The 10,864-nt window shown below is 44.0% G+C and overlaps 1 protein-coding gene across 1 annotated transcript in view; it reads right to left on the reverse strand.

The window, feature by feature from the left end:
* Positions 1-2,351: 2,351 nt before the first annotated feature.
* The window catches only part of B4GALT4 (beta-1,4-galactosyltransferase 4), a 26,258-nt gene continuing 17,745 nt past the window's right edge, over positions 2,352-10,864 (reverse strand). Inside the window, exons 5-7 of the mRNA XM_008055184.1 lie at positions 8,974-9,096; positions 6,569-6,673; positions 2,352-3,290 (exon numbers count right to left, since the gene is read on the reverse strand). Of these exons, the coding sequence (XP_008053375.1) occupies positions 3,158-3,290; positions 6,569-6,673; positions 8,974-9,096 (361 nt within the window). The 3' untranslated portion in view covers positions 2,352-3,157. The remainder of the gene's footprint in view (positions 3,291-6,568; positions 6,674-8,973; positions 9,097-10,864) is intronic.

The raw sequence follows: 10,864 nt of genomic DNA on the forward strand, positions 1-10,864 counted from the left end.
AGAATGATCTTAGGAAAAGAAAAAGGCATAGTTCAGTGGTTCCCAACATTTAAGAAAATGTAGATGCCTTATTAAATTGCTGAAAAAAACACAAGGAGTTTCCACATGGTGTTAGCTATATTACCATTTCCCGATCCTCAAATATGGATCCCTCAGCTGGGCTCGGTGGCTCAGCCTGTAATCCCGCGCTTTTGGGAGGCTGAGGTGAGTGGATTGCCTGAGCCCATGGGTTCAAGACCCACCTGGGCAGCGAGACCTCATCTCTACAATAAAAAAATAAAAAAATCAGCCGAGCGTTGTAGCACATGCCTGTAATGCCGGCTACTTGAAAGGCTGAGGCGGAAGGATCGCCAGAGCTCAGCGGGTCGAGGCTGCGGTGGCCGGGAGCGGCCACCGCACTCCAGTCTGGGTGACAGAGTGAGACTCCAACTCAACAACAACAACAAAAAATGGATCCCTCAGTTCCTTGCACACACACTATCCTCTTCCAATACTCTCCCCAACCATGATCAGGGAGGGATCCACAGCCTCATAATTATCATCTGTTAACATATTCATAATTTTTAAAATTGGGACAGAAATCTGAGAAGTGTTCTGCAGAAAAATAGAGGAGAAAGCACATGGGAGGCTTACTCAGAACACTACAGCCCTATTGGCAAATATTCCAAGAATGAAGCTCCTTCATGTGGTCTGGGTCAAAAACATGAAAATCCTGGGGTATTTCTTTGCTAAAGAAAGAAAGAAAAAAAACCACAACTTTTACTTCTTGCACTGAGTGAAAAGTAAACCAGGCTAGCCCTAGGTAAACCTTTCACATGAATAAAATATATTTTCCTTTCAAACTCTCCTTCTCCCCTTAGGTGGTGACTCTTCCTATTTTTCTTGGTAGGTTCAAACCCTCCTATTTCCTCTCCCTGCTTGGGAAGGATTAGATATTTTACTTACCTGCCGGCACTGACTCATGTTAAAGTTTAACAGTTAAGGTGTCACACAATAATGACGATGGAGAGCCCTTGGGACTTGCAAAACAAGCATAATACTTACTTAAGAACATCCATGTCTACATTATTTATGTGTCCATTTATCTAAGCAAAATATATATATTCTCATTGCTGTTCTGATCCAGTATCTACCTTCTGTTACCTTTCTTAGATTCTTCCCCCATGCCATGCCCTCCTCCCCCAGGAAGCACAGCAGTGCTGGTGGCTTCACTTTCAAATCACTGCCACTGCCCAAATCACTACCATGGCCTCACCATCCTCCCAAATAAGAGGCTTCCCAAGCCTTTGCTCCCAAAAGCCACCTCAACCCCTTACTAGTCCATCACCAACCAGGTGTGCCCCTGAGACCAGCCCTGCTATTCCCACTATGGATTACAGAAAAGGAGAAGGGGCCTTGGAAGGCTGAGGTGAGTGGACTGCCTGAGCCCATGGGTTCATGACCCGCCTGGGCAACTTGGTGAGACCTCATCTCTACAATAAATCAAAACATTAGCCGAGTGTGGTAGCACGTGCCTGTAGTTCCAGCTACGTGGAAGGCTGAGGCATAAGGATCGCCGGAGCCCAGCAGGTGGAGGCTGCGGTGGCCGGGAGCGGCCACTGCACTCCAGTCTGGGTGAAAGAGTGAGACTCCAACTCAAAAAAAACAAAAAAAAAGAAAGAAAGAAAAGAAAAGGAGAAGGGACAAGAGGATAAAGAGAACAAGACTTGGAGAGGCCCAGAGAATGAGACACAGAGGTGCCCACCACAAGACTGGAGCAGCTGTACAAGGAGGTCATGCACAAGAGGAACAGGGGAGAGGACAGAAGGATGAGAGAGAGAAAGTGGAGGGGTTTCTTTCCTTTTTTTTATGCTTTTTTAAAAAAAAAGAGAGGAAGGAAGGAGGTGGGGAGGAAAGGAGGGAGGGCAGATTGTGGTTTTGTTTCAATTGTTCTCTGTGTGGGTTTTTTTTGTTGTTGTTTTGGTTTGGTTTTGGTTTGGTTTTTTGAGTTAAAGTCTCACTCTGTTGCCTAGACTGGAGTGCAGTGGCACGCTCCCGGCCACTGCAGCCTCAACCTGCTGGGCTCAGGCAATCCTTCTACTTCAGCCTCCCAATTAGCTGGGACTACAGATGCATGCCACTACTCCCAGCTAAATTTTTTATAGAGACATGGTCTTGCCAAGTTGCCCAGATTGGTCACGAACTCCTGGGTTCAGGCAATTCTCTTGCCTCCACCTCCCAACAAGCTGGGATTACAGGTGTGAGCCACCGTGCCCGGCCCATTTGCTCCATTTTTAAGCTGCTTAGAATTGCAGATACTGAAATGAATATGTGTAGGCCTCCAATGACAACAACAAATAAAAAACAAGATGGAACATCCAAAGCTTTTTCATATTTTATTACAGAGGTACTTTATAGATGTAGTATTAGTTAATATATAATTTGTAAACTGCTAGTTCATACCCTACAGGTACAAAATCATTTTACAAAAATTCTGTAAAAACTAGTAGATAAAGTGTTCTCTGCTGGGCTAGTCCTAGAAGGCCTTATCTGGGCAGGCGCATCCTCTGCAGAGAATCCACAGCCGTCACCAGCACAGCTGCAGCCACCTCTTCGTCCAACACTCTGCCCTCCTGTCACTTCTTCATTCCTAAGCTTGCTGCATCTCCCTTCTTCAGTTTGTCTCCCCTCTTCTGTGGCCTTCTCCTCACCTGGGACCCATTGCTTCACAGGTGACCATGCAGGATAAGTGAGTAACAGAAATACATCGTACCTTGGAGGAGAATAATTCTGGTTCTCTGAGATCTTCAGCAACTTTATTTCCAGTGGCCTTTTACCCCATAATGCATTACTTCGAACTTAAATAAATCTCCTTTGACCAGAGTTCTCAAGCAGCTGTCATCATCGCCTTTGAGTGGTCCTTGTATGTTTAGTCCTTCAAGCGTCCATATTATAGTATTTAACCCTCATCATCAAAACAACTAAGAAAGCTACCTTGTTACGACTGTTTGACATTCCATATCAATAGGAGCTCTGCTAAGAAAATACAAAAAGGAAAAATTCAGCCCAACTATTGGCTGTAACAGGTTCTTAATGTGTGCTACTAGGGAATGTCTCTAGGCCAAGATTATTGCAATGAAATAATCAGTCCTTCCATGTGTCACCAAAAGATCAAGGGTCAGGCACCAGACCAGAAATCCACTGTGATGTTGATATATAAAGGATTGTATTCCACAGACAGTAATTTATAAGAACAACTACTTAACCCATCTGTTCTCCAGACTCGTGACACTTGATGTAAGAGCTTCATCCTAAAGATTAAAAGAACAAATATGAACAATAAGACAAGAATTTAACATTATGGCTCCATTGCTCTTTGCCTTGCCCAGAAACCTGGCAGAAGTGTTTTTGTAAATTACTGTACCTGAAAGACACTCTGAAAAGAATTTGTTTTTCCCACTGAAGGTCACCGACACCAATGATAGCCATGTATTCATGTGTGTCAGACCCCACCTGAGATCTTGAGTATCAAGGATGAAAAAAGTCACCTCACTCAGTGAGCCCCAGTATATAGGATAGAAGGATCGAAAGGCTGAGACAAAGGATCACCTGAGCCCAGCAGGTCAAGGCTGCGGTGGCCGTGAGCATGCCACTGCACGTCAGCCTGGGCAACAGAGTGAAACTCTAACTCAAAAAAAAAAAAAAAGAAGAAGAAGGATGTACAAGAAACACTGATACAGCAGCATATGTCATCTGCTGCTAGCAGATCATTAGATGAGCTATAGGGGTTCTCCAAATCCTTCAGTGTTGCTGGGGAAATGCTATGTCTGTAGGCAGAGGGAGTACCTAACTAGCATAAGGGTCTCCAAAATAATGTAGAACGTATGAACTTTGGGAGGCCAAGATGGGAGGATTGCTTGAGCTCACGAGTTCAAGCCTGGGCAACATAGTGAGACCTTGTCTCTACAAAAAAAAACACCTATTTTTAAATTAGCTGGGTATGGTGGTGCATACCTGTAGTCCCAGCTACTTGGAAGGTTGAGGCAGAAGGATCATCAAAGCCCAGGAATTTGAGGCATGGTGAGCCATGATCGTGCCATTCAGAAGGATGGCTAGAACCTAGCAGGTTGACGCTGCGGTGGCTGTGAGCGTGCCACTGCACTCCAGCCTGAGTGACAAAGTGAGACCCCAACTCAAAATAAATAAATAAAATGTAAATTCTAATAAAAGGGCTAAAAAGTCCCTTAATTCTGTTCAAAAATTTAGGGGAAAAATCAGAACAAAGAAATATACATTTTTCTTTCTTTCTTTCTTTCTTTGAGTTGGAGTCTCACTCTGTCACCCATACTAGAGTGCAGTAGCACACTCATGGCCACCCCAGCATTGACCTGCTGGGTGCTGGCGATCTTTCCACCGCAGCCTTCCAAGTAGCCGGTACTACAGATGCGTGCTACCATGCCCAGGTAATTTTTCTGATGTACTGTAGAGACAAGGTCTCGCCAAGTTGCCCGGGCTGGTCTCGAACCCACGAGCTCAGAAAATCCACTCACCTCAACCTCCCAAAGTGCTAGGATTACAGGCTGAGTCACCAAGCCTGGCCAGAAACATACATCTTTCAATCAGGGTCTCATAAAGAGCTGGCTTATCTGCTAAATAGGCCAATTCCTAAGACAGGAAAAGTGTAAAATAAGCCTAAAAGTACCAGATGGGCCTAGAACATCTTGTCACACCAGTGCACAGGGAAAGACACTCTGAAAGACTACTGTGGTTACCCTAAGGGGATTCAAGACCCAGTTTGAATATCTCATTGGTCAAAGAGTAAGACAATTTGAGTATTTAAAAGTATACCAGTTGAATGCAGTGGTTCACGCCTATAACCCCAGCACTCTGGGAGGCCGAGGCGAGAGGATTTCCTGAGCCCAGGAGTTTGAGACCAGCCTGGGAAACTTGGTGAGACCTCATCTCTACAATTTATCAAGAAAATTAGCCAGGTATGCTGGCGCATGCCTGTGGTTCCAGCTACTTGGAAAGCTAAGACAAAAGGATCGGCTGAGTCCAGCAGGTTGAGACTGCAGTGGCCATGAGCATGCCACTGCACTCCAGCCTGGACAACAGAGTGAAACCCCAACTCTAAATAAATAAATAAATAAAAGTATACTAACCACACCCTAAAGGATGCTGGGGGCCAGGCCTGGCGGCTCATGCCTATCATCCCAGCACTTTGGGAGCTGAAGCTTGAGGACTATTTGAGCCCAGGAATTCAAGACCAGCCTGGGCAACATAGTAAGACCTTGTGCTTGATTCTTTCCCTTCATTCTGTCTTTCCTATAAAAAGTATACCCTGGAGTATTCAAATAAATGAAGGCAAGTCTTTCTTTGTAGAAAAAATAAAATAAATGCAGAAAGAAGGACAGAATTAAAATATTATGATTTTTGGCCGGGCTCAGTGGCTCAAACCTGTAATCCCAGCACTTTGGGAGGCCGAGGCACTAGGATTACCTGAGTCCAGGGGTTCGAGACCAGCCTAGTCAACTTGGTGAGACCTTGTACTACAATAAATCAAAAAATTAGCTGGATGTGGTAGTACACACCTGTTCTTCCAGCTACTTGGAAGACTGAGGAGGAAAGATCACCTAAGCCCAGCAGGTCGAGGCTGGGTTGGCCGTGAGCATGCCACTGCACTCCAGCCTGGGCAAGAGTGAGACTTCAACTCAAAAAAAAAAAATTATGATTTTGTAACCCCTAATTAAATAATGAATTTAGGAATCACGTATCAATGGCTGCTAAAGTCATCAGGTGAACCACTGGCAGGGAATCTTACAATAAATGGGTCAGGATGATGATACCTGAACTCACAGATCAATCCTGACATCACAAAAAGACACAGCCAGACATTACATACTCCTGTTGTGACACAAAAGGAGGTATAGCACCACTGATGACGCGTTCTTGCCCAAAAATAGCATCCAGAATCTAATCCAGTCTCCAGAAATGTAGAGAAATCTAACTCCTGGTTTACAAGAAAATATGGAGGTCAATGGAACACATTAAGTTATAACACCAAGATGCAATTGGCAAACTCTATAATGCAAGACATTCTATTGAACAAATGGCCTAGTTAACACATAAATTGCAAGGGGAAAAAGTGGGGGGGAAGCAATGTGGACCTTATTTAGATACTGATCTAAACAAAGCAACTTAAAAAAATAAAACATGTATGAGATCAAGAAAATCTGAACATGGACTGGACATTTGATTACACTGAGGTATTGCTAATTTTTTAGGTATGAGAATAGTATTGCGGTTCCTTTTTAAAACCTCTTATATTTTGAGAATATACACTGAAGTATTTACACATGAAATCTGTGATTTGTTTCTAAATAATCCAGTAGGGGAGGAGAAAATAGAGGGAAGGAAGACAGGCCACGAGTTGATAACTATTGAAGTAACGGGGCAGTACCTTTTTGAAAATCTCCTTAATTAAAATGTCTTAAGAAAATGAACTAATGTATCCAATTGAATTCAGCCTAGTCCTCACTGACAGAAGACCAGGTGGGTAGCTGGCCAGGCACACGAGTCCAGGACTTACCGTTCTAGATTCACCTCATTGCCTCTGTCTCTGGTGTGGAAGATCATTGTATATTTACCCACTTCAGGCTTTGGCCGGGATATTTTCATTTTATGGAGTTCAACTCTAGAAGAATAATGAAGGAGATTTTTTTTAAAATCTATTCATCTACTACTAGGAGCTTAAAAAGAATCGCTTACAAAAATGTACACACATACAATGTCACACATAGCTTGGTTATTTGGGTATTAAAAAAGAGAAGAAAAACTAAAATTTCAGGCTTCTTATAATGGTGGGACCTCAGGCAGTAAAAGGTTCACATTTAAGCCTCCACAAAAAGTTCCATAAAAGGTTCACATTTAACATTTACCACTAGGATACAAAGGAGATACGTCAATTTAAAGTTAGTCATTTTCAAAAGAAAACTGATAATTTTTTTTTTTTAGTAAGTTCTCATTCTGTCATCTAGGCTGGAGTTCAGAGGCACAATCAAGTCTCACCATAGCCTTGACCTCCTGGGCTCAGGCATTCCTTCCACTTCAGCCCCCCAAGTAGTTGGGACTACTGATGCCTACCACCATTCCTGGCTAATTTTTTTTTTAATTTTTTGTAGAAATGAGGTCTTACTATGTTGCCCAGGCTGGTCTCAAACTCCTAGACTCAAGCAATCTTCCCACCTCAGCCTCCCAAAGTGCTGAGATTGCAAGCATGAGCCACTGCACCTGACAAAATTGTTAATTTTAAATAACCTAAAGAATAGAAAAATCAAGTCTCTCAGGATCCCTAATTTACTCAGAGATGCCTTCTTTTAACAAAAAAGTAATAATTGTTTTAAGGTCACAAGCTTTAAAGCCACAAGCCTAGGTTCGAATCTAGCCTCTGTTGTTTACAACCTCAGTAAGTCAGTTCACTAGTCCAGGTCTCAGTTCCCTTATCTGCAAAATGGCAATGGTGATATGGAGGTAATATGAAGACTCAAATGACATAATCTGCATGGAACATGCGTCACAATCTGTAATGCATTATTTAAGTGCAAAGAAAGGTGGTGTCTGTTGTACCGGTAAGTAAATAAGCACTTAGTAATAAATCTCAACCAACTTTTAACTTTTATGTTCAAGTCATTTTGGTTTATACATCATATTCACTGAGAGCCATGAAGGCCATGATATTCTTATCAAATGAAAGCAAAGCCTGTGGCTGCCCTCTACTTTGAAGCTGAGAGGTAGCCATAACAAAAGACAGTGAGATATGTGATCAGTGCAAAATTCAGCTCATCAGCCTAGCTGAGCAGTGAAGTAGATTTGGGGAACATGACGAAGACTGTTTACAACTAGTCTTTGCTATTCTTGCCCTGAACCCTAGGTACCTAGGGGGTACCCTATGGCCAGTTCCTAAGCCATGGCCACACAGGCTACTGGTGAAGGGGGCCGTGAAGAGCTACTGGCCATCACTATGGCCATTTCTGTGGAGCCCTGAGTCAGGAAAATCCATTCCCTCCTGCTAGAAACACTCCTGAGCAGCTCCGTCTAGACAAGGGAACAAGACCAGCACGGAGCCCTTGGGTTCTTTACACTGAAGCAATGGATTTCTGACAGTCACACATCTATTCATTCAAAACCCTAGTTTAGAAATGTCCTTTCCAAGAGGCAACAGCCGGAGGAGGGAAGGGGGTCTCCTGACAGCCAGAAAGGCCCTGTGATGACACGTCGGAAGACACTGACCCTAGGCTCTTGAAGAATGGCTTATTTCTGAGAGGCAGGTATAACTATAACTCTCCAGCCACAAAACCCAAGTTCAGGGAGAAGAAGCTGACAGAAGCAATCAGACTTATTCCCTTTGAGCCCCCCAGAACAGAAAGCAGTCCAAGAAAGTCTGAGAATAATGCCAACAGCCCAGAATTAGGCCTAGGGTCAGGCCACCAGCTGTCCCCACAGTGTGCAAGGCCGACCAGTGCAGAAAGAGAGGACACCTTTGCCTGCTCAAGTGTGTGCAGCTCCCCAGAGGCTGTTGGCCATCCCTACTCTGGACGCTGGGAACTGTGCCAGGACCCCCTGGGATCTGAGAGAAAACAGAGGGCTCATGGCAGGCCTTTTTCCAGACTGCAGAGCTGCCAAGACCCTGCAGTCTAGGACTTCTCACTCACTGGTGGGACCTCATCTCAGTCAGTGATTCCCACTGCTAAGACCAAGAGGCCTCCACCAACACTTCTAGACCTCAAATGCCCCTGGGCTAGGAGTAAGCTGCCACGAGCAAAGAACAAGTTGGGCCATCCTGTCCTCCCTCCACCCCCTGCCACCCTCTGAGCCCAAATCTGCAGCCTCATGACCTGCCAGTCTGGCATCTGTAAGAGCTAAACATAAGTGCACATTTCCAGAGCGACCACTGATAGCAGTGCCCCATGAAGGGGACCTTTCTCTGATGTTCACCTGAGTCTGAGGTCATCGTCTTCGCCTCCCCATCCCCAGTAGTTGTTAGAGAATCCATTCACCTTGAAAAATTGCTCTCTGCTTAGGGCAGTAACACCCCCAAAATATCCGCTGTAACGTAACCTGGAGCAAAAGAGAGGAGAGAAAAGGTAAGAATATTAGTAGCACCAAGACCTTTTGTTCTCCACAGGTACTTCAGAGGGCTCTGGATTCAGGGCTGGCATTTCTGGAACACTTGGAACACCATGCACTTTCACCCATCCACTCCTGCTTGACACTCATCTCTCAACACTCCTGGCCGTCCCTGGCTTGCCTTCTTTCCTCTGTCTAGACAAATGCTCACTAAGCAAGGTGCCACCCAACTGTGATTGGTGATGTTTGTGTGTAGAAGTCTACAGGGATACTTGTAAGTATGAACCACACCACTCGACCTGGATGACAGATTTCATCTCATGTGTTAGTCTAACGAATGGTAATACTGCCAAGGATACTGAGTTAAAAACAATTCTGAGGCTACATCCAGACAGGAGTAAGTATCCTGATGAATATACTTAAAAAAAAAAAACAACAAAAAAAAACTTTTACTCTTGTAGGGGAGAAATGGAAAGTAGGAAAAAACTTCTGCACACATTCTGTGTGCAAACTCCTACATACTCTGTGTGTACATACTTGTTATGCAAATCTCCATCTCAGAGTCTGTTTCCTAGGGAACTCAGCATACCTCAGCACCGCTAAGGTTTCTGGCCTGGCAACTAGGCAGAGGTTAATGCCTTTCATGAAAACAGGGTATACAGAACAATAATTAGGTTTTGCAAGAAAGACCGCAAATTATGTTTTGGATAAGCTGAGTCTGAGATACACCTGAGGCTTTGCCAATAGGCAAAAGGATACAGGGTCCAAGCTCACAAGAGAGGCAAGTGACTACAGACACTCTGAAAATAAACTGTCAACAGGTAGTTCTTCAAGGCACAGGAAGAAGAGAAATCACCCAAAGACAACCCATTCAGTGAGAACATAAAGTAGAACCATGGGCTTAAGCTCTGTGGAACTGTGGGAAATACCCACAAGTAGAAGAGGAAAGAAAAAACAATCAGGAAAAAGATCAGGAAGTAACAGTCAGAGAGCACCTCCCATTACAGAGGGCTCTTATCATCAGTGGCCAAATTAGACAATCTGAAAAATAAAGATATCCCTTGACTGGGAGCAGAGACTCATGCTTACAATCCCAGAACTTTGGGAGGCCAAGGCGGAAGGATTGCTGAGTCCAGGAATTCGAGACCAGCCTAACCAACATAGCGAGACTCCGTCTCTTAAAAAAGAAAAAAAAAAGGATATCCCTTAAATGTAACAGTGTAGCAATTCAGAAACACAAAAGAAGGTAGCTAGATGTTACTGAATAAAAAGATGTGACTACCTGGAGGATATCTAACTGTAATTAACTTCAGTTCAAACTATTCCAGGACCAATTAAATATTTATGGCTTCCCAGATAGGAAGATAAACCAAAAAAAGGAAGATCAATAAACACGTAGATACGTGCCATCTAACAGATGGTATCTCAAAAGCTAACCTGTAGTTCAGCAGTTTGTTTCTGTGTTCTGAATACAGACTAAGTAACCCATGATAGAAATAGATTTACTTGGCTAGGTGCGGTGGCTCACTTCTATAATCCCAGCACTTTGTAAGGCTGAAGAAGGAAGATTGTTAGAACCCAGGAATTCGAGACTAGCCTGGGCAACACAGCGAGACCTCGTCTCTACAAAAAATAAAAATATTATCTGGGCATAGTCATGCAGTCCCAACTACTCAGAAGGCTGAGGCAAGGAGGATTACTTGAGCCCAGGAGGTCGAGGCTGCAGTGAGCTGTGATCCTGCCACTGCACTCCAGCCTG

Source organism: Carlito syrichta, unplaced genomic scaffold, assembly GCF_000164805.1.
Source record: "Carlito syrichta isolate Samal-C Ts95f unplaced genomic scaffold, Tarsius_syrichta-2.0.1 Scaffold301763, whole genome shotgun sequence".
In the NCBI taxonomy this organism is placed as follows: domain Eukaryota; kingdom Metazoa; phylum Chordata; class Mammalia; order Primates; family Tarsiidae; genus Carlito; species Carlito syrichta.